The 24,049-nt window shown below is 51.0% G+C and overlaps 2 protein-coding genes across 2 annotated transcripts; both read right to left on the reverse strand.

Moving 5' to 3' along the window:
- Positions 1-7: 7 nt before the first annotated feature.
- Positions 8-7,958, reverse strand: LOC122392597 (keratin-associated protein 4-3-like). Its single transcript, XM_043387650.1, has 2 exons — positions 7,893-7,958; positions 8-586 (listed from the first exon to the last, which is right to left on the reverse strand). The coding sequence occupies exons 1-2, from the start codon at positions 7,956-7,958 to the stop codon at positions 8-10; spliced, it is 645 nt and encodes a 214-aa protein (XP_043243585.1).
- A 3,007-nt stretch (positions 7,959-10,965) lies between these two features.
- On the reverse strand, positions 10,966-12,419 carry LOC122392598. The gene has a single exon (XM_043387651.1). It carries the CDS (start codon positions 12,322-12,324, stop codon positions 10,966-10,968), a length of 1,359 nt encoding a protein of 452 aa, XP_043243586.1. The 5' UTR covers positions 12,325-12,419.
- Positions 12,420-24,049: the final 11,630 nt, after the last annotated feature.

Genomic DNA, 24,049 nt, shown 5'->3' on the forward strand with positions numbered 1-24,049 from the left:
ATGACCTTTAGCAGGGAAGGTCAGTGCGGATGATTGCGGCGCTCTGAGAGCAGAACGTCTGCGTGTTGTTCTGGCAGAAGTAGGAGTCGGGTCCCGGGCTGCAGACCCGGTCCAGACACCCCGCCACTCCGTCGACCACGCGGCAGGTCGGGCCGGCTGGGCCGCAGGTCACGCTGTCGCAGGGGTTCGGGAACGCGGGCGCCGTGCAGCTGCTGCTGCCGGAGGCGCCGCGGCAGCAGAGCAGGCTCGACGGACAGTCGTTGTCGTAGGTGCACGGCTTCACGCTGTCGGCCGGCACCAGGCTGGCCGCCGGACAGAAGCCGGGCTTCGGCCGGGCCCTCGGCACGCAGGCCGAGGTGAACTGGCAGCCGGGGAAGGGCGTGCAGGCGGGCTGCGCGTCCGGCCGCCGCTGGGTCACACAGCGCGTGCCCGGCTGGCCGCAGAGGGCCAGCGCGCACGGGTCGTCGATGCAGACCGGCACCGGATAGCAGTGCTGGGTGGCGCACACCACCTCCTGCAGCACACACACCTGGGTGCCGGCGCAGCGGATCGCCTGACAGCTCGGCGGCCTGGACGGCGGCGGCGGCTGCACGTCAACACACGCCGCTAATGAAAAACACCACAGGCCCTTCCAGCATTTCCGCACCAGCTTACATTCCTGGCCGGTGGGGCACTTCTTCTTGCAGCTTGTCAAAGGCTCTGAAAAGAAATGATAGTAGTGATTGCTTAGAAACACGAGTGAAATGTTTCTGTTCACTGCCAACTTCGCGCCTTATGCTATGCATAAGTGTAAAGCACGACTCCAGATGATATTAGACGTTCAAGCAAACTGCTATAATAGCTGGCTTTTGAAAATTGGAGACTGCTGTGCGTACAAGAGAACGAATAACACTAAAGGCCTATGGGCTTTTGTGTGCGCTGAACAGCGAAGCGCTGAAGTGGTATATATAATTTGATCGCCGAATTGATCGCAACCTCCTGACCGGATATAGGTGTGCAAAATATCAAGTCTGGAGACCGTGGTAACTGATAAGGTATAGGTTTGGTTCGAGTTTTGGATAATTTAAGCATAACAGTATTCCACTTTATAAGCCGTATCCGACATCATTTAGCCGAATACGCACCAAATAGTTGTCAGCTAATCCATCGTAAAAAAAAACACCTTCTACCTATCGCTCACGGCGTAATAAAGTCACGTAAGTACAACTATGTATATGCAGCAGTGCAACGAGTGCGCTGCATCAGGCATCTCTGTAGTTCGCCGAACAAACTGCAAGCGTTCATTTAGTCAGCTTACCGTGAGCCCGCAGTTCGGCGCAACAGAGCAACAGTAGCAGAGCCGCTGCGGCAGATCCCGACACAAGACGCCCCATGTCAACTGATCGGAGACCGGTGGTAGACTAAGCCACGGACAGCGGCTGCTCGCTCCCCCACAGCGTTCCACCCGACACAGGCTGGATGCCGGAGTGAGAGGCGTAAAGTCCCACCACACCCGCGCCAGTCGGCCTCTGGCTGTGCTCTGCAGACCACAGGGCACAGCACTACTGCGCTGAATGTCAGAAAACGGCCGCCCCGCACGTAATTAGACGGCCCGTGACCGTCAGAACCGTCAATATGACAGCTCATTGACAGCTCAACAAAACGAATGTCATGACGTTAAACTCCGACAAATCCCGTGCTACCCTATAAGCCAGCCTGTGCACGCCCCTGCCTGAACAGGTGACCCGGGTTCGAATGGGAACTGGGGGTGGGGAGGCACGTTGATCTTGACGCACGAGTCACTCACAACTGCCTCGGGGTGCCGCTCCCCACTGGAATTCCCCAATAAGAAAGTATACGAACTTCTTCCCATACGAAGCTCACTATAGTTTCACAAAATGTAAAACAAAAAGAAAACAATCCGGCGAAGCCATTCACCGAAAGTCGGATATCCGGGCACTTGACCTGACCTCAGACGTCACCGGTTGACTTGGCGCTTTGAATTAATTATCCCAGTCGCTGCGACTGGTAACGGCGCACTGCACACGTCTTCTTCCGCGAGACTCTAGCTAAATTGGGGGTGACACGGCAAGGGAGCGGGTCCCACCAACTCCAGAAGACCGAACGATACGCGATATGACCTCAATTGAACGAATTCGTAACCTGAGTGGCTTTGACTTGATCTTGGCCTGAGGTTAACAAGCTAAGGCAACATCACAAAAAAACAGCATTTGACGCGTCTGAGCATGACAAACACGACGATACACAATTTGCCAACAATTTGCAGTTCTGCGGCTATTTTTTTGTTTTGCAAAGTTATTTACCAAAAGCCAATTGGCCCAGCTTCAGGGCTCTCCACCCGTATTATGTATTGAATATATTGTATATATCGGGTCGAGTTGAATATAGGTATATACCCGTACCTATAGGTACAGGCAGTGGTTTCCGCATGCGATAGGATGAGCGGTAAAGGATGAACAATAATTATCGTTGTTAAGTAAATCGGTTATCGTTATCATTTATCGCTAAATTTTCAAAATTATCGCTTATCCACTTATCGCAAGTTACAAAAATTATGAACGATAAACGATAAAATGTAAAACGGGATGATGGAAAAATGGAAGACGATCGACAGTGTATGCCGCGCGACAGTATGTGCGACAGATGCTGAGCTTCAGACTAAAATGTGTTTTTTTTTTTGTCCTTTTTCTTTACTTGTACCTATGATCCAGTATTGAGTAGATAGATACTGCAAATAAACTTTAAGTACACCTATTTAAGCTGTATTTGCTATCGCTTTTGTTATCGCTGTTAAAAAAAAACAATTATCGTTATCGTTTTATCGTTTATCGTTTCGTTATCGCTATAAGAAAACAATTATCTTTATCGTTTTATCGTTTATCGTTTCGTTATCGCTGTTAAAAAAACAATTATCGTTATCGTTTTATCGTTTTATCGCTATCGCTGTTAATTTTTTGAAAAAAAATATCGTTTATCGTTTATCGTTATCGCAAACCTTTCTTATCGTTTCATCATTATCGCAGGTCTGAAAATTAGTTATCGCGGAAAGCACTGGGTATAGGTACCTACTATAAATTGAATTCGGAGCAGCAACTCAGGGGTCGCCGGTTGACCACGTCCATTTTTTCCGCGAAGCTCTAGCTCAATAAGAGGCAAAACGGCATGGCGTCTGCCATTATTTACCCTCTCCCGTTGGCCGGGTGGGGGAGAGTGGGGTAATTTGGCCGGTGGTGTAAATTGGCCGCCCCCACCTGTACGATGTCTTATAAAAGTGAGTGAAATAACTCTAGTCTCTATTCATTTGTCATGGGTAGAAATAACTGGAGGACAAATGTCAAAACTTTGCCCCTCGTAGTTTTATTCAAAATTAATAAAACGTTAATTTCATTAGAAAATGGTAACTTTTACTTCTGTTTACAAAGTTGTATAACATGTAGGGGAAGCGGGGGGAGCACCGCCACCTTACGAGTAAGCATTCCTGCTCACCGAGCTGATATGCGTAGTAAAAACGAAGCTCTTTTGCATTCATGTGAAAGTAGGAATGTTTTCCTACATGTTGGCATAGTTTTCAAGCGCTCCATTATAAATTTCGCTACTTTACAGACGTCGAAAACAAGTCCTGCATTTTTCGTCCTCCAAAAAAATGTGCGGGTAGCACCGCCACTGATGGCGATGTTATCCACAGATCGGCCTTACGGTGACAGCCACCCTTGGAAGCGTTACTGCTGTCTGAAATAGTAACTCAAACTCATATAAGACACACAAGAAGAGACACACAAGTTAGTTTGTCACAGATCAGACTGTTTGTTGCGGACAATATGCATACAAAACATGACAAATTCAGTAAATTCACGTTTATTTCGAAACATCCAGTGAAGTCAAACGTGAGGTTAAAAAACAGACGACGTTTGCGGCCTAACTAAAGCTCTTCTCCGAGCTGAGTGAATCATCATTGCGGCTTTATCCATTTTGCCACCCCTTGGGGTAGCACCGCCGAGCATGGCGGTGTTACCCCACTCACAGTCATGGACCGACAACGCCCCGACAGCAAAACAAGCCGGGACGCGATTCTTCTGTAATTCCTTTCTCAACAAAGAGCACTTCATGCCCTCAAATTTAACGTAAAAATCAAGGCATTTTGACTTGAAATGACCACTTACTTGCTGCTCAAACATGCCAAATGATTACAACGATGGTTTGAAATTCACAAAATGGGCAATTGCGATCTTAAAATCAAATAAATCTTAGCGAAACCTACCTCACGCGGCGTCCCGTTTCCGTTCGGACACCGAAATGGCGAGTGTTTACATTTACAATTCAGAGTTTTGCCGATAGAGAGGATGGCGGTGTTTCCCACATGGCGGTGCTACCCCCGCTTCCCCTAGTATTTGGGCTAAAAACGAATTCAGACATTATAGCGCCATTCTTGGGGGGTGTTCAACGGTTCCAAGAGCAATTTCATCTAATTCCGTATAGCCATGCTGACTTTATACACAAAAATTTTCAGAATGGCAATATGGGGTAATTTGGCCGGGACTAGCGGGGCAACTTGGCCGGTGCGCTCATGGTCACTATGCTGGGACGGCCGAGTTTTCATGGTCAATTGTACCATAAATGACATGATTCATGACCAACTTTGACTACTTTGATGACTTACTTCCGATTGGTCACCTGTAAGAGCATGTGACGTCATCAAAGGTTACCAAACGTTTTTTGCTAATAAATTCTTACATAAAAATGGTACAGCCGCACAAATGGTCTCATTCTGTTCAGCTCACCAAGGCGCATCGAATGATATGCATGATGACCTTGAAATCACGTGACCTTGAGGTCAAGCGATCTGAGGTAACGTGACTTGAGGTCAACCTTTGACCTTGACTTCTCGAGGTCAACACATATATGTTTGGATGCGGAATGACGAGAGAATTACGATGGTACTCGAAGTTTTGGCCTAGCTTGATTACTTCAAAAGTTATTCGTCTAAAAAAACTGTCTACGCATCTAGAGCCGCTAATTTGGCTATTTTGACCCCTGTGACCCCATGAGTCAACCTCCAAAATGTGGTAAATGCGTCAAAGGACACACGTCATTGCTGAATCTGAAGCTGACTCGCAATATAACAGAAAATCCCGACCGTACCTAAACTAACACCGGCCAAATTGCCCCACACCCCCGGCCAAATAACCCTGCTAGTGGGGCAATTTGGCCGCCTTGCAGACCTTTGTAATGCGTCACAATTTCAATATAAGTAATTACTCTATCATTTCAAGTTCACTGTCCAGTAAAGTAAAATGAATGCGACACCTGCCAGCGTTGAGAAAATGCAGAAATGTGTCGTCAATTCTAAGTTACATCGGTTTCTAAAAAAAAACGGCCAAATTACCCCACTCTCCCCAGTCGCCTATGCAGAAAACTGATAGGTACGGCGAGGCTTAACAACATTTCCGATAAGTTCACATACCTACTGGAGAGCGCCCCAGGCCCAGAGACCGATCATTGAACTCCATCCTTGGCGGGACAGCCTGCAGTCAGGGCTGGAGAATAATAATGTTTCACGTCCTGTTCTTCACCGCACCACAGCCGTTGACCCAGGGCATATTTTAACATACTGACTGCGTCCCATTTTGGGACGCAGCCCCCTGCCTTTGGGACGTAGCCCTCGCGAAATTTGGACCACTGCGTCCCACACTGAAATGTCACGGTTTCAGCGGAAAAGTGCAAGCAAAAATATTTAGCATGCCTCGGTCTTTTACTATGCAACAGATGTTGCCTTTCTGATTGCTTTGTGCCCTGATTTACTATGCACCTAAAGGAAACAGTTCACTTTCCTGAAATTAGTACCTATTTTGCTATTGATTTATGATTTTTTATGCTCAAAATGATCATGAAAGAAAGTAAAACCTTTTTGTAAAAACAATTATTTTCTATATTTTAATATAGGACGAACTATATTCTATGTAAAATAATGTTTGAGGCGGAAGCTTATTACGCGTTGACCATGGTCAATCATATCGCGTAATTCAAACCTACGCATACTGCATTGGCTGTAAGCAGCATGCTGATTGGCTGACGATGACGTGGCTGCATTCCTGTGCAAGGCACGCATTCCTCTGCAAGGCACTCTTTTCGGAACGAGAAATGGAATATCTTCGTCTAGGGTGATCGTTGAGCCATAAAAGCTCCTGATTTGTGCTAGTCTCAGCTCAAGCTACGAAACTGCTATTCCAGTTCAAAACCCCATGTTAAAAGTGAACTATTTCCTAAGTACATACATGCGCTCTCCAGTCCTTGTGCCCTGCCCTATCCTAGGGTCGTACACCTTGTTATGTCCTGCCCTACTATACCCCTAGGATATGTGACCTGCCCAGTGCCCTGTCCTAAGGTCTTGTACCTTGCCCTGCCCTTCCTTCAGGCCCTGCGCCCTGCTCTGCATTCAGGCCCTGTGACCCTCTCTGCCCTGCCCAGTTCCCTCAAACCCGATACCTTGTTGTCTTCCCGCCGTTCGGTGCTGCTGCCGGTTCGGTGCTGGGCCCGGATTTCGGGAAAATTGTGCATGTCTAGTCCTGTTCCTTGCCCTGCCCTCAGATCCAATAATACTTATATTGATTTAAAAAATCAAATATAAGACTTTAGCTAAAGTTGGAGAAGATTATCCCTGGACCTGGGCGGAACCCAGGGAGGCGAGGCGAGTTATCACAAGCAGCATAAGTGTCACCTTTAATCCCCTACGCTCCCCCTCCCCTGTGGCACCATCCGCCGCCCACCACCCATTCATGATTCACATTCGCGTAGTCGCCGTGCTGGACCTGTCGGAGCCGAGGCAGACATGCGAGCCTGGATAGGCTGACCCGGGCGGAAAATCGGCGCCCGCCCTTCCGGGGATTCCCGGCCATTGAAACCAAGGCCGTATAAGAGAGGTGGAATCATCCCGCGATTTCCAATGGACCGGTCGCTAAGCATTAGCGTGACGTCACTGGTGGAGACCGGGCGGCGCCCGGCTCCAAGCTGTACGTCGGGTACATTTGGCACCGTATAGTTGTTATTACTGAACGACGAACGTAACGACAACTAATGACTCTTAATAACTTTTTTACTCACCTAAAGCCGATTTCCTTGCCGGTACATTGCCGACCCGAGCCCCAGGTTGACAATCATGGGATATGGGTCGGATGGGCGACCTGTTGTTGTTGTCAGTTGTAGTCCCTCCGCTCAGTCGAGCGTAGCCGAGCGGCTCTGGAGGGACCTGGCAGCGGCCGCCAGGGCCGCCACCAAGTCGTCGTCCCACAGGTCCCTCAGATGTGGGTGTATAGTCCCCAGTACGCGCATGCGGGTTCCCATCAGGGCCGGGCAGCGCGCCAGGACATGTCTCGGTGTGTCCGCCTCTTCTTTGCAGATGGGGCATCGCGCCGCCGGGCACCTGTGGCTACTGCATTGTTCGCAGCGCCCGCCAGGGTTTCTTCCAATCCTGTGTAGGTATTGTGCCGACGCCGACCAGTGACCGGCTCGTAACTGGTGGACATCGGCCGCCCTCGTTCGGTTCAGGCCGGCCACCGGCGGAGGGGAGCGCGAACCCATGAGGTCCCGGTACCATCCCTCGGGCCACCTCGCCGTCGCTCGCGCCCGCGCCGATCTTGCCGCTGCTCGGTGGACCGTTTGAACGTCCAGTGGGGATGACTCCTGCGGCAGCTGTGCCGCCTCCTTAGCCAGGATGTCCGCGCGTTCGTTTCCCTCCAGCCCGCAGTGGGAGGGAACCCACTGCAGATGGGCCCGGCGGCCCCGCTCCGCCACCGTAAGCAGGGCCTGCCATATTGTGGCACCAGCCGTGATTGCTGGGCCGCCGGTCCCGCGCGTAGGGCCGACAGAGCCGACTGGCTGTCAGTGCACAGCATCACCGGGTCGCCCGGGTCCTCCTCTGGGTGGTCCATCAGCCAGCTCAGCGCCGTGGCCAGAGCCACCATCTCGGCCCGGTAGCTGGAACACAGCCGGCCCGCCGGAGCTCGCAGTTCCTGCTCCTCTCCTCCCGGGCGAACCACCAGCGCGCCAGCACCTCCATTGTCCACTCCGCCCTCTGCCGAGCCATCCGTCCAAATCCAGGTCGCGCACTGTGTTAGGCCTCCCAGGCACCTCTCCGCCACCCGTCTTCTGTCCGCTGCCGACGCGCCCAGCGGCAGTTCGCCGACATCTATAGGGCCAGCGAGACACCAGCCGCGCCCATCCACGGCGGGGGGCGGCGGGAGATCATGTGCTCGATGGGGCCCGCAACACCGGCCGCCGTCCAGACTTCCCGGCCCAGAGAGCGCCATCCCCGCCATCCCATATCGCCTGAAGAGTACCGGGGGATCATGATGATGATGATGATGATCCCCCGGTACTCTTCAGGCGATGGGCGACCTCGCGACGGGAGGAGGAACGATTGCAATTGTTGTGTTCCGCACCGCCGATTGCATTCTCTATCTGCACCCGGGGGAGGGGAAGCAGGGGGCACGTGCCCCCATCGGATCAGGGGGCCTCTCGGGCCAGAGGGGCCTTGCGACGCCAATTGGCGGCTGAGGGTCCACGCTGGCATCTTTCGACTCAGAAGGGCCCCACAGGGCTCGGCAGAACACCTTATGTGCTCCGAAGAGCCACACTTCTCTCCATAAGAGCCCCACACCGGCTTTTTAACTTAGTTAGTGTCCCTTGTCGGCCTTTGAGGGCCCCTTGCCGGCTTCTCAGGGCCTATTGGTGACCTCTGAGAGCTACTTGCCGGCCTCTGAGGGCCCTTACCGGCCTATCAGGGACCAGCAGCTCTAAGGGTTCCACACACGCCTGCGATGACCCCCTAAACCAATGGTTGAAGGCCCCCACAACGGCGCCTGCGAGGGCCCTCACCGGCGGCTGTGAATGCCCCACACCGGTGCCTAGCTGAGGGCCCAACACTGCCACCTCTGAGTGCAACCGGCACCCCTGAATGAGGTCCCGAAACCAGTGCTTCTTAAGGCCATATATCGGCGGCTCTGGGGGCTCAACGCCGGAGCCGCATCGGACGGCCACTCACCAGTGACTTTTGAGGGCCCCACTAGAGATGTCAATCGGATACCAACTTTTTGGTATACCGATTTCAAACCGATAACAACTCGGTATTTGGTATTTCAACCCTAATGTGTTTGGTATTTTGTTGGTATCATGAACCCTCGCTAATGTTTAAGAGGCTAAGGAATCGGTAAAAAGTTGGTATTTTCCTCATGTTCCCAAGTTGGTTTGGTTTCGGTATTTCTCCACGGTTTTGGCTGGTATTTGGTTTGGTATCGGTATTCGGGGTATTCCGATTTTCCGTAATTGACATCACTAGGCCCCACACCGACGACTCTGAGGGCCCCACTGGCGTCTGAGTGTACCTTGCTGGTCTCTAAGGACTCCACAGGGCTCCCGAAGGCACCGCAGACCTCTTAAGAGCCCCTTGTCGGTCTCTGAGAGCCCCTGTCGGCCTGTAAAGGGTTCGAGCCAGCAGCTCTAAGGGTCCCACACCCAACTGTGACAACCCCACACTGCAGTGTCTCTGAGGTCCCACAACGGCAACTGTGAGGACCCTCACCGGCGACTCTGAGGGCCCACAGCGGCACCTCTGGGGCCCCGCACCAATGCCTCTGAGAGCATCACACCGGTACCTTTGAGGGCCCACACCAGTGCCTCCAATGGCTTCATAACCGGCGGCCCTGAGGGCCCTACACGGGTGATTTTGAGGGGCGTAGCGAAGGCACCACACAATCCCTTAGTCTCGCTGAGCTTCTATCCCAATCCCATACCGGCTTCTATCCCAATTCCGGCTCAACTAATTATCAGCCCCCCCCCCCGAGGTGAAAAAAAACTCAAAAGCTGTCACCTACGCAATGTCTAGCTGTCACAAATTTTATTACAAGTCATCTTGAAACAGTAGATACCATATTTTTTTACGCTTTCTCATCACCTTTGTAGGCCTAATGAAATGAGGCCAGAATGTTAGAAAGAAACTGACCTTTCAAATTTCGGCCTCTGTGCATTACAATACATCGCCACATTTCAGTGACACAAAAAAAAAATACTATCATCCAACTTACCTTACCTATAGGTCTGATCGTCTTCCTAGCTCGTCCTGGCTTCCTGATCCAGTTCAATCAGAACTCACGAAAGGATTGTCAGTCGTCACTTATTCACTTGCCTTCGCTTCAGTAGTCAGAACCAATTATCAACGCTCCTACCAAGTTTTCGGGACCGATGGTCATGGACCTCACCCCAGTTGTGGGGCCCAGATGTGACGTCCCCCGTCCCGTCGCTCGGTCCCTCCCTACCTCCGGCGGCGGCCAAGGCCGCGCCGGTCCCCGCCACCGCTCAACCGGCGACGAGCGGGACGAGCTGTCGCGCTGTCGCCGTTTTTCCTGCGTTGTCTATGGCGCTTCAGAACGCACCGGCTGTCGTACCCAAGTCGTACCGGCGGGATTTTTCAGCCGGAGCTGGCTACAAAGAGATGACGCTGTTAAATTTTTGTGCCGTGGTCCATAGTGGCCCTCTGTGGGAAGACAGCTCTGATTTTAGCGGAAACGGCCTAGTTATCTATTTTAAGTGCATCATCTGATATGCTCGAATTTGTCTCTTTATTCCTATGGCTGTCACCTACGCACGCAGGCGAGTAGCAGCTTTTTTCACCTCTGCCCCCCCCCCCCCTCCATGGGTCTCCATATCTATGTTTATTCTTTAAACGTAGGTACATTTAGGTGCATTAAGGGAGGTCAAACACGCCCAACGACGTTCAGGAAAACGAATGACTAAAAGCAATATCAATGTCATTAAATCGCCGGTCCGTCCTTTGAATGCGGAAAAAGAACGCGCTATGACTGGGCGAATTTCGAGACTGGCCAAAAGCAATCACAGCCCGCTCCCAATATCCCGCTTGCTGTCCCTCCACCGGCACATTACACAATGACACGTGTATCTCACCTGCATTATATACTATTTCGCTTGCAATGTGGTATGTGCCCTTTCAAGATGATTCCTGGGTGGAAGATTTAGGGCGTCTTTGGCCAGTTTATCGGCCGCTTCATTGCCTGGGATACCGAGATGTCCTGGTATCCACAGGAGTTTGATATCCTTGCCTTCTCCTAATTTATACAACTGTTTTTTAATGTTATGTACTAGCCGGTTTGGCTCAGGTCGTCTAGTTTTTATAGCCATAATGGCTGAGGCCGAATCGGTACATATCACCGCTTTTTCTATTGTGGATGTTGTTACGTGTTTGAGAGCTGCTAGGATTCCGGAAAGTTCTGCGGTAAATATGGAGTGATGATCATGTACCCTGTATGATTTCTGATATACCTCCGAATATACAGCGGCCGCTGTATTCGGCCCTTTTTTTGAGCCGTCTGTATAATAAAAGGTATATCCTGTGTGGTTGGCTTTATACTTGTGGAAGAGTTGCAAACATTCCTCTTTCAATGTATTACGTTTGTTCGACGAGAAAAGGAAAGACGCTCCTTCAAACGGAGGGATGTAGAAAGAAGAAGCGGGTGGAGTAGGGAGAATCTTTGGGGGAGGAATCTGAAACCGCGCGAAGACCAGTTCTATTCGATACGCAATCACCGGATATTTAGTTTGCGCGGACGAGAGATGACCTTCCTGATACCGATTAGTGACGATCTTGTGCGTGTTTTGATTAGGGGAAGAACAGGCGCGAGCGAAAAAGCGAAGCAGTTGTAGTTTACGTCGTTGTCGGAGAAAAGGGATGTTGCATTCCGCGTGAAGAGCTATAATACTTGTTGTTGCGTGAGCTCCCGTAATAATACGGAGAGCGTTGTTCTGGATAATCTGCAATGACTCAATTTTCTTAGAAGCTATATCATCAAATAGAAAAGCGTTATAGTCCAAGATAGGGCGAATAAGAGAGGTGTATAGCTGGAAAAGTGTGCGCCTATCTGCGCCCCAATCTTTTCCTGTTATACATTTAAGAATATTTATGCGCCTGGAACATCTGCTTTTAATGTTTTCAAAGTGTTTGTTAAAGTTAAGTGTTTTATCCAAGGTAATACCAAGGTAGGTAAATTCATTGACATAATTAATAGGTTTGTCTTTGATCTTAAGTGAGGGGGGTTTGTCATGAGCTAGCCGAGGTGGTACGAAGAGAAGAGCCGCCGTTTTGTTACGGGACAATTTAAGACCCCATTCTTCGCACCATTTAACTATATCATTTAGTATAATTTGGGCTCTACTATATGCTGCGAGAGGGGTGTCGCGCGTAACCCAAAACGCCACATCGTCAGCATATATAGAGTGTTTTTGGTTAAGCGGGGAGAAATGAAAGATATCGTTAATCATGATAAGGAAGAGGGTAGGGGAAATGACACTACCCTGGGGAAGGCCATGATCTTGATTGGTGGTTGAAGAGAGAGTATTACCACATCTTACGTTAAATGTTCGATTAGTCAAAAAGTTTTTAATAAAGGCAGCCATATGGCCCCTTATGCCCAATCTATGTATTTTTATAAGAAGGCCTTGTTTATTGACTCTATCAAATGCGTTTTGAAAATCCAAAAATACTGATAGAGTGAATTCGTTTTCCTGGAATCCCCTTTGTACATCATCTATCAAATGGGCTATAGAATCGGACGTGGAGCGTCCAGGTCTAAAGCCATTTTGAAAGGGGGAAAGAAGTTTATTTGTTTCCAGAAAAGCTCTTATTCGCCCATTAATCATACGTTCGAAGAGTTTGGACGCGCAACTTGTCAAGGATATAGGACGATAACTGGAGGGAGAGGATGGGGGTTTACTGGGTTTAAGGATCGGGATTAGGGTGCTTATTCTCCAGCTATCTGGAAAGGTGTTGCTAATCCAAAGTTGATTAAAGGAGGAGAGGAGGGTTTCTAGACTAGTGCTAGAGAGGTTACGGAAAAAGGAATAGGCAATTTGGTCGGGGCCTACAGAGGTATTGCCACATCGGGAGAGTGCGTGTGTAAGTTCACTAAGTGTGAACGGTTGGTTATATGGTTCAGTGTTAGTGGAGTGGAATGTAAGGGTGCTTAGTGTATGCGTGTAGAAGTGGTTCTGGTTTTGCGTGTATTGTTGTGCTGAGGATGTGTTGGAATAGTGTGTTGCAAATTGTTCCGCGACGTCGAGTGGGATGGTATAGTGGATATTGTTAATGTGGAGATGTGGAATTTTGTATGTTCTAGCGCGTTTATTTGAAAAGGCTTTAATTAGCGACCAGATTTTGGATAGAGGGGTAAATCTATTAAAGGTGTTTGAAAAGGTTTGCCAGCCTTTGGTTTTATTTTCTTTAATTATAATCATAGTTTGATATTTTTGACGTCTATATGCTTCCTCGTGTTCCTCGCAGACACATTTTTGAAAGGCTCTGAGAGCGCGCTTCCGAAGAGCAACAGCTCTCTGGCATTCCGTGTTCCACCACGGCGCATTTTTAGAATCTCTAGGCGGGCCAGTATGGGGAACATACTGGTGGGCCGCGGTAAGAATGTTGTTAAGGAAATCGTTAATATCATTAGGGGGAGTGTTGTTAATATGCTCATCTATATGTATTTGAAATGCTGACCAATCCGCTTTGTTAAAATTCCAGCGAGGCAAAAAGTTAAAGTTAGTTTGCCCTGAAGGGACGTTCAGTACATAATGAATAGGAAAGTGGTCGCTGAAGAGGGAGTCGTCTCCAACATTTTGAGTGAATAGTGTCGCGGTGTTTATGTCTGTGAAGGCCAGATCTATGACGGAGTGTGTGAGCTGGCCATTGTACGCTGCTGTTCTTGTTGGCGTGCGATTGTTGATACAAATTAGATCAAGTGCTTCAGTTACGTTATATATTTGTGTTCCGCGAGTGGTGTTTGAATTACAGCCCCAAGAAAGGTGATGGGCGTTAAAGTCTCCCATGATGAGGCACGGGGGTAGTATATCTGAGAGGAGTTTTGTTAGATGGGGGGGATGGAAAGGGAGGGAAGGGGAAAGGTAAATAGATATAATAGTTATGTCTTGGTGTGCAAGTTTAACCTTAGCACCAACAGCATTTAGCTGGGTGTTTAGTTTAATTTGGTGATGGAGTAGTTTATTTGAAATATAAAGTGCCGAGCCGCCTCGGCGCGGAGTTACGTTAACGTTATTTGTATACAGGGAATATTGGGGAATGTTAAAGTTGTAGTTGACAGCGTCCGAATCGATAAATTTTGTTTCTTGGACGGCGGCTACTAACGGTTTTTTTATTTAAGATGTAGTTCTTGAATTCACCCCAATGGGATACAAGTGAAGCCGTATTCCATTGGAGGATGAATTCGTTAGAAAATTGGGCCATTGCGCTTATGTACTACTGGTGTTTTTGTTGTTTTTACTGAGTGGCTTCGCGGTTGCTCTGCGCTGCCGTTACCAGGCGCGCTAGCGAGCGTGTGGTGACACCTTCGGGCGGAGTGGGCGGGGCAGAGTGAGAGCGCCGTGGCCTTTTCTTTGCGGTGAGATTTTGTCGCACTGTGCGATTCAGATCATTCTCCAACGAGGAGTCTGATGACGGAGTCTGATTTATGTTGGGCGTCGGCAATGTCACCAGCACTGACTCGGATTCAGCGGTCGGCGGCGGCGCGGTCTTAGTGACAGTGGCAGGCTCCACGATCGCTTCGGGGGCCTCGGGCTCGTTTGGCGCGAACTCCGTTTCGACCGACTCGGCTCGGCTCGGCCACCCGGTCTCGGCTGCCAGGGAGAAGATCCCCTCAAGGTCACTAGGGCTGGGTGGGACCGAAGTGCCGTTCTCAGATAGGCGACCATCGTAGCCTGGGGCGGGGCGAAGATCCGGTGAAGCCGGCGCGGTGTCACGGTTCAGAGGGCGTCGGGCCGGGAGGGGACGGCGGGCCTGGGGGGCCACGGCTGTCGACACATCCTGGACACGGGGCCACACCTGTGCAGGGGGCGGAGCTTCGCTCCCAGCCCTTTCCTCATGATAGGCCTCGAGCGGCAGCGGGGGCGGCGGGATGGGGAGGGTGCCGCGCGCGTTCAACTGGTCCTTTTTTTGCACCCAGACCGGGCACGACCTGCTCCACGCGGGGTGGGGGCCCTCGCAGTAGGCGCATAACGGCTCTGGTGCCTCGCAGTTGTCTGGGGTGTGTCCAGTTCCTGCACAGCGGAGGCAGTTGGGCGTCTTAGATTTGCATGTGCTCTGCAGATGGCCGTATCGGCCGCAGTTGCGGCACAGTCTGGGGTTCGTCTCCCACGCCCTTACATCAAAAACCTCATAACCGGCATAGATGTACACTGGGCACGTGAGCCCCACAAAGCGCAGCTTGAGGAGCGGATTGGGACGCGATGTTTTCGACCGGAGGCGGACAACCTCGGCGACCTTTTGCGATCGAAGTTCGGTACGCAGCTCCTCCACATCCATGTACGCGAGCTGCGGCGCGTATATCGTGCCAGAGGTGGTGTTCATTTTCGTGGCTGGGGTCACGGTCACGGGAGTTCCGAGGAACTGATGGAGTTGAAGAGCTAAGGCGGCTTGGGCCTTGCTCAGCACCCGGATAAGGACATTGCCGGAACGAACGACCTTGGCGAAGCGGACTTTCCCGATGAGAGTATCCATCTCCCGGCGGAGCGCGAAAGGGGACACGCGGCTGAAGGTGCCATCCTGAGGCGTCATCAACAGGTAACACTCCCCGACGGGGACCTCGTCCAAGAGGGGGTTGGGGGAGGGGGAGGGGGGGAAGAGGGGGTAGACCAGGGGGCGGGCGGGCCGGGATAGCGGGGGTGCCATAAGGGCGGGTGGTAGACCGGAAATACCTACGACGGAGAGTCGAGACGCCGAAGATGAAATACGGCAAGATGGCGGGTTATCAAGATGTCAACCGTCGACGGGGCCGAGTGCAGACGAGCGAGGAATGCTTCAAGATCGATGGAAGAAACCAGACAATGGCTCAAAGAATTTAGAAATTTTTAAGATCAGCAAAATGAGTATTGAAAGCAATTAAAGCACAACACCTATCACTACAATCACAAAAATCATGTCCGTGAAGTTAGCGTCAGCAACAGCAACGAATACAGCGTCGGATTCAGAATCGCTTAAAAAACTCATATTACGTCAATTGGGGGACGGGGAGCAAGAATATGACCTTTATTTGGCCCTAGCTCTTACCCCTTACCCCTTAATCGGCCCTTAAAGGAAGGGACGCGTCAAAAGTGCCTCAAGGGTTCGTCTGATCGCCAAAATAAGGGTCGCACTCGATTCCCCGGGTCAATATCTAGCCGCAGCCTCGGGTTCCAGATGTGTGCAACTTACCCCTTACCCCTTAATCGGCCCTTAAAGGAAGGGGCGCGTCAAAAGTGCCTCAAGGGTTTGTCTGATCGCCAAAATAAGGGTCGCAATCGATTCCCCGGGTCAATATCTAGCCGCAGCCTCGGGTTCCAGATGTGTGCAACTTACCCCTTACCCCTTAATCGGCCCTTAAAGGAAGGGGCGCGTCAAAAGTGCCTCAAGGGTTCGTCTGATCGCCAAAATAAGGGTCGCAATCGATTCCCCGGGTCAATATCTAGCCGCAGCCTCGGGTTCCAGATGTGTGCAACTTACCCCTTACCCCTTAATCGGCCCTTAAAGGAAGGGGCGCGTCAAAAGTGCCTCAAGGATTCGTCTTATCGCCCAAATAAGGGTCGCAATCGATTCCTCGGGTCAATATCTAGCCGCAGTCTCGGGTTCCAGATGTGTGCAACTTACCCCTTACCCCTTAATCGGCCCTTAAAGGAAGGGGCGCGTCAAAAGTGCCTCAAGGGTTCGTCTGATCGCCAAAATAAGGGTCGCAATCGATTCCTCGGGTCAATATCTAGCCGCAGCATCGGGTTCCAGATGTGTGCAACTTACCCCTTACCCCTCAATCGGCCCTTAAAGGAAGGGGCGCGTCAAAAGTGCCTCAAGGGTTCGTCTGATCGCCAAAATAAGGATCGCAATCGATTCCTCGGGTCAATATCTAGCCGCAGCCTCGGGTTCCAGATGTGTGCAACTTACCCCTTACCCCTTAATCGGCTTTTAAAGGAAGGGGCGCGTCAAAAGTGCCTCAAGGGTTCGTCTGATCGCCAAAATAAGGGTCGCAATCGATTCCTCGGGTCAATATCTAGCCGCAGCCTCGGGTTCCAGATGTGTGCAACTTACCCCTTACCCCTTAATCGGCCCTTAAAGGAAGGGGCGCGTCAAAAGTGCCTCAAGGGTTCGTCTGATCGCCAAAATAAGGATCACAATCGATTCCTCGGGTCAATATCTAGCCGCAGCCTCGGGTTCCAGATGTGTGCAACTTACCCCTTACCCCTTAATCGGCCCTTAAAGGAAGGGGCGCGTCAAAAGTGCCTCAAGGGTTCGTCTGATCGCCAAAATAAGGGTCGCAATCGATTCCTCGGGTCAATATCTAGCCGCAGCCTCGGATTCCAGATGTGTGCAACTTACCCCTTACCCCTTAATCGGCCCTTAAAGGAAGGGGCGCGTCAAAAGTGCCTCAAGAGTTCGTCTGATCGCCAAAATAAGGGTCGCAATCGATTCCTCGGGTCAATATCTAGCCGCAGCCTCGGGTTCGAGATGTGTGTAACTTACCCCTTACCCCTTAATCGGCCCTTAAAGGAAGGGGCGCGTCAAAAGTGCCTCAAGGGTTCGTCTGATCGCCAAAATAAGGGTCGCAATCGATTCCTCGGGTCAATATCTAGCCGCAGCCTCGGGTTCCAGATGTGTGCAACTTACCCCTTACCCCTTAATCGGCCCTTAAAGGAAGGGGCGCGTCAAAAGTGCCTCAAGGGTTCGTCTGATCGCCAAAATAAGGATCGCAATCGATTCCTCGGGTCAATATCTAGCCGCAGCCTCGGGTTCCAAATGTGTGCAACTTACCCCTTACCCCTTAATCGGCTTTTAAAGGAAGGGGCGCGTCAAAAGTGCCTCAAGGGTTCGTCTGATCGCCAAAATAAGGGTCGCAATCGATTCCTCGGGTCAATATCTAGCCGCAGCCTCGGGTTCCAGATGTGTGCAACTTACCCCTTAACCCTTACCCCACATCTGGAACCCGAGGCTGCGGCTAGATATTGACCCGAGGAATCGATTGCGACCCTTATTTTGGCGATCAGACGAACCCTTGAGGCACTTTTGACGCGCCCCTTCATTTAAGGGCCGATTAAGGGGTAAGGGAAAAGTTGCACACATCTGGAACCCAAGGGTGCGGCTAGATATTGACCCGAGGAATCAATTGCGACCCTTATTTTGGCGATCAGACGAACCCTTGAGGCACTTTTGACGCGCCCCTTCCTTTAATGGCCGATTAAGGGATAAGGGGTAAGTTGCACACATCTGGAACCCGAAGCTGCGGCTAGATATTGACCCGAGGAATCGATTGCGACCCTTATTTTGGCGATCAGACGAACCCTTGGGGCACTTTTGACGCGCCCCTTCCTTTAAGGGCCGATTAAGGGGTAAGGGGTAAGTTGAACACATCTGGAACCCGAGGCTGCGGCTAGATATTGACCCGAGGAATCGATTGCGACCCTTATTTTGGCGATCAGACGAACCCTTGAGGCACTTTTGACGCGCCCCTTCCTTTAAGGGCCGATTAAGGGGTAAGGGGTAAGTTGCACACATCTGGAACCCGAAGCTGCGGCTAGATATTGACCCGAGGAATCGATTGCGACCCTTATTTTGGCGATCAGACGAACCCTTGAGGCACTTTTGACGCGCCCCTTCCTTTAAGGGCCGATTAAGGGGTAAGGGGTAAGTTGCACACATCTGGAACCCGAGGCTGCGGCTAGATATTGACCCGAGGAATCGATTGCGACCCTTATTTTGGCGATCAGACGAACCCTTGAGGCACTTTTGACGCGCCCCTTCCTTTAAGGGCCGATTAAGGGGTAAGGGTTAAGTTGCACACATCTGGAACCCGAGGCTGCGGCTAGATATTGACCCGGGGAATCGATTGCGACCCTTATTTTGGCGATCAGACGAATCCTTGAGGCACTTTTGACGCGCCCCTTCCTTTAAGGGCCGATTAAGGGGTAAGGGGTAAGTTGCACACATCTGGAACCCGAGGCTGCGGCTAGATATTGACCCGAGGAATCGATTGCGACCCTTATTTTGGCGATCAGACGAACCCTTGAGGCACTTTTGACGCGCCCCTTCCTTTAAGGGCCGATTAAGGGGTAAAGGGTAAGTTGCACACATCTGGAACCCGAGGCTGAGGCTAGATATTGACCCGGGGAATCAATTGCGACCCTTATTTTGGCGATCAGACGAACCCTTGAGGCACTTTTGACGCGCCCCTTCCTTTAAGGGCCGATTAAGGGGTAAGGGGTAAGTTGCACACATCTGGAACCCGAGGCTGCGGCTAGATATTGACCCGAGGAATCGATTGCGACCCTTATTTTGGCGATCAGACGAACCCTTGAGGCACTTTTGACGCGCCCCTTCCTTTAAGGGCCGATTAAGGGGTAAGGGGTAAGTTGCACACATCTGGAACCCGAGGCTGCGGCGAGATATTGACCCGAGGAATCGATTGCGACCCTTATTTTGGCGATCAGACGAACCCTTGAGGCACTTTTGACGCGCCCCTTCCTTTAAGGGCCGATTAAGGGGTAAGGGGTAAGTTGCACACATCTGGAACCCGAGGCTGCGGCTAGATATTGACCCGAGGAATCGACTGCGACCCTTATTTTGGCGATCAGACGAACCCTTGAGGCACTTTTGACGCGCCCCTTCCTTTAAGGGCCGATTAAGGGGTAAGGGGTAAGTTGCACACATCTGGAACCCGAGGCTGCGGCTAGATATTGACCCGAGGAATCGATTGCGACCCTTATTTTGGCGATCAGACGAACCCTTGAGGCACTTTTGACGCGCCCCTTCCTTTAAGGGCCGATTAAGGGGTAAGGGGTAAGTTGCACACATCTGGAACCCGAGGCTGCGGCTAGATATTGACCCGAGGAATCGATTGCGACCCTTATTTTGGCGATCAGACGAACCCTTGAGGCACTTTTGACGCGCCCCTTCCTTTAAGGGCCGATTAAGGGGTAAGGGGTAAGTTGCACACATCTGGAACCCGGGGCTGCGGCTAGATATTGACCCGAGGAATCGATTGCGACCCTTATTTTGGCGATCAGACGAACCCTTGAGGCACTTTTGACGCGCCCCTTCCTTTAAGGGCCGATTAAGGGGTAAGGGGTAAGTTGCACACATCTGGAACCCGAGGCTGCGGCTAGATATTGACCCGGGGAATCAATTGCGACCCTTATTTTGGCGATCAGACGAACCCTTGAGGCACTTTTGACGCGCCCCTTCCTTTAAGGGCCGATTAAGGGGTAAGGGGTAAGTTGCACACATCTGGAACCCGAGGCTGCGGCTAGATATTGACCCGAGGAATCGATTGCGACCCTTATTTTGGCGATCAGACGAACCCTTGAGGCACTTTTGACGCGCCCCTTCCTTTAAGGGCCGATTAAGGGGTAAGGGGTAAGTTGCACACATCTGGAACCCGAGGCTGCGGCGAGATATTGACCCGAGAAATCGATTGCGACCCTTATTTTGGCGATCTGACGAACCCTTGAGGCACTTTTGACGCGCCCCTTCCTTTAAGGGCCGATTAAGGGGTAAGGGGTAAGTTGCACACATCTGGAACCCGAGGCTGCGGCTAGATATTGACCCGAGGAATCGATTGCGACCCTTATTTTGGCGATCAGACGAACCCTTGAGGCACTTTTGACGCGCCCCTTCCTTTAAGGGCCGATTAAGGGGTAAGGGGTAAGTTGCACACATCTGGAACCCGAGGCTGCGGCTAGATATTGACCCGAGGAATCGATTGCGACCCTTATTTTGGCGATCAGACGAACCCTTGAGGCACTTTTGACGCGCCCCTTCCTTTAAGGGCCGATTAAGGGGTAAGGGGTAAGTTGCACACATCTGGAACCCGGGGCTGCGGCTAGATATTGACCCGAGGAATCGATTGCGACCCTTATTTTGGCGATCAGACGAACCCTTGAGGCACTTTTGACGCGCCCCTTCCTTTAAGGGCCGATTAAGGGGTAAGGGGTAAGTTGCACACATCTGGAACCCGAGGCTGCGGCTAGATATTGACCCGGGGAATCAATTGCGACCCTTATTTTGGCGATCAGACGAACCCTTGAGGCACTTTTGACGCGCCCCTTCCTTTAACCCGCGCCCTGGTGGGGTCTGTTTATAACGCGACCTGGTGGGGGGGGGGGGCTATTTTTTGCCCCCCCTCGTATCTCCGAAACTACTGGACGGATCCGCAAAATTCAAACGGCGTTCGAAAGGCCTGTCAAATTTGTCGAGGAAAACCAAATTTCATTGACCTCGGGGTCACCGATGACGTCACAGGTCAGGTCAAAGATGAAATGTTTCACCGTTCACGGGTCTTCTAGGGAATGCGCTATAACACCGAGGAAAACGCATTTTGTCGAGAATCAGCGATAGGGCGTCAGTTGCCTAGTAGATATATTACTATTAGAGGTCACTGACAATACCAGGTCAGGTCACAGGTCAGGTCACCAAGGGTCACAGGTCAGGTCACATGAGCCCAACTTTACTAAGGTTGTGTGATGCATGTTTTATGGCCAATTTTTCATTTCCAACTCAATGGTATTGGTTATAAGACTATCAGGTACGGCTTAGGTCACTTTCTGGTGAAGTTCAGGTCAAGGTCAGGTCAAGGTCAGGCCAAAAAAGGTCAAATTTTAAAGTTGATATTTTTGCATAAAATGGGTATTGATTCGATGCAGCTCGTCACGGGGAGTCTAATGGTGGTCTTTGTTTTGCGCTACGGGGTCTAGAATTGCTAAAAATTGAGTTTGAAAATTTGACGTCATCAATTTTGAACAGTTTTTTCGCTATAACTTCGCCAAAAAAAGAGGTATCGATCTCAAATTTGGTATGTGGATGGAAGGCGGTAAGGACTATCACATATATTCCGGTTTTTGCGAAATTCAAAAAACTTCTTGGATTTTTCGATTATTATATGCAAAAAAATTATTTTTTGATTTTTGGGGGTCAAAATCCAAAAATTTCAAAAATCCGAGATAGCAGTTTTGTAGCCCTGTTGATTCTACAGCTTTTATGTCTTTATCATTTTTCTGTATTTGCAAAGCTATAGGCCTGACAGCTCTTCCCGCGAAACCCTTTTTTGGGTCGAAAACGGCAGAACATGACCTCACTCTGACGTCATTTCCGGCCAACCTATCATAGCCTTTGGAAAAATTTTTGGTCACAATGTGTAAAATTGATGTCCGGGAGGGTACTGAAAGTTTGGTGACGATCGGCGCAGCGGTTCTGGAGATATATCAAAAAGTCTGGAGGGGGGGCAAAAAATAGCCCCCCCCACCAGGGCGCGGGCTAAGGGCCGATTAAGGGGTAAGGGGTAAGTTGCACACATCTGGAACCCGAGGCTGCGGCTAGATATTGACCCGAGGAATCGATTGCGACCCTTATTTTGGCGATCAGACGAACCCTTGAGGCACTTTTGACGCGCCCCTTCCTTTAAGGGCCGATTAAGGGGTAAGGGGTAAGTTGCACACATCTGGAACCCGAGGCTGCGGCGAGATATTGACCCGAGGAATCGATTGCGACCCTTATTTTGGCGATCTGACGAACCCTTGAGGCACTTTTGACGCGCCCCTTCCTTTAAGGGCCGATTAAGGGGTAAGGGGTAAGTTGCACACATCTGGAACCCGAGGCTGCGGCTAGATATTGACCCGAGGAATCGATTGCGACCCTTATTTTGGCGATCAGACGAACCCTTGAGGCACTTTTGACGCACCCCTTCCTTTAAGGGCCGATTAAGGGGTAAGGGGTAAGTTGCACACATCTGGAACCCGAGGCTGCGGCTAGATATTGACCCGAGGAATCGATTGCGACCCTTATTTTGGCGATCAGACGAACCCTTGAGGCACTTTTGACGCGCCCCTTCCTTTAAGGGCCGATTAAGGGGTAAGGGGTAAGTTGCACACATCGGGAACCCGAGGCTGCGGCTAGATATTGACCCGGGGAATCGATTGCGACCCTTATTTTGGCGATCAGACGAATCCTTGAGGCACTTTTGACGACGCCCCTTCCTTTAAGGGCCGATTAAGGGGTAAGGGGTAAGTTGCACACATCTGGAACCCAAGGCTGCGGCTAGATATTGACCCGAGGAATCGATTGCGACCCTTATTTTGGCGATCAGACGAACCCTTGAGGCACTTTTGACGCGCCCCTTCCTTTAAGGGCCGATTAAGGGGTAAGCGTTAAGTTGCACACATCTGGAACCCGAGGCTGCGGCTAGATATTGACCCGGGGAATCGATTGCGACCCTTATTTTGGCGATCAGACGAATCCTTGAGGCACTTTTGACGCGCGCCTTCCTTTAAGGGCCGATTAAGGGGTAAGGGGTAAGTTGCACACATCTGGAACCCGAGGCTGCGGCTAGATATTGACCCGCGGAATCGATTGCGACCCTTATTTTGGCGATCAGACGAACCCTTGAGGCACTTTTGACGCGCCCCTTCCTTTAAGGGCCGATTAAGGGGTAAAGGGTAAGTTGCACACATCTGGAACCCGAGGCTGCGGCTAGATATTGACCCGAGGAATCGATTGCGACCCTTATTTTGGCGATCAGACGAACCCTTGAGACACTTTTGACGCGCCCCTTCCTTTAAGGGCCGATTAAGGGGTAAGGGGTAAGTTGCACACATCTGGAACCCGAGGCTGCGGCTAGATATTGACCCGAGGAATCGATTGCGACCCTTATTTTGGCGATCAGACGAACCCTTGAGGCACTTTTGACGCGCCCCTTCCTTTAAGGGCCGATTAAGGGGTAAGGGGTAAGTTGCACACATCTGGAACCAGAGGCTGCGGCTAGATATTGACCCGAGGAATCGATTGCGACCCTTATTTTGGCGATCAGACGAACCCTTGAGGCACTTTTGACGCGCCCCTTCCTTTAAGGGCCGATTAAGGGGTAAGGGGTAAGTTGCACACATTTGGAACCCGAGGCTGCGGCTAGATATTGACCCGGGGAATCGATTGCGACCCTTATTTTGGCGATCAGACGAACCCTTGAGGCAC

The sequence above is a fragment of the Amphibalanus amphitrite genome, unplaced genomic scaffold (assembly GCF_019059575.1).
Source record: "Amphibalanus amphitrite isolate SeventyFive unplaced genomic scaffold, NRLGWU_Aamphi_draft 000493F_arrow, whole genome shotgun sequence".
Lineage (NCBI taxonomy): Eukaryota > Metazoa > Arthropoda > Thecostraca > Balanomorpha > Balanidae > Amphibalanus > Amphibalanus amphitrite.

Excerpts from the sequence above, each read along its gene's own strand:
- LOC122392597 (XM_043387650.1), bottom strand. The coding sequence starts at position 7,958 with ATGGTGGCTCTGGCCACGGCGCTGAGCTGGCTGATGGACCACCCAGAG. Across the intron at positions 587-7,892 it reads AGGAGGACCCGGGCGACCCG|CCGCCGCCGCCGTCCAGGCC; the intron begins GTGATGCTGTGC and ends GTTGACGTGCAG.
- LOC122392598 (XM_043387651.1), bottom strand. The coding sequence starts at position 12,324 with ATGATTAACGATATCTTTCATTTCTCCCCGCTTAACCAAAAACACTCT.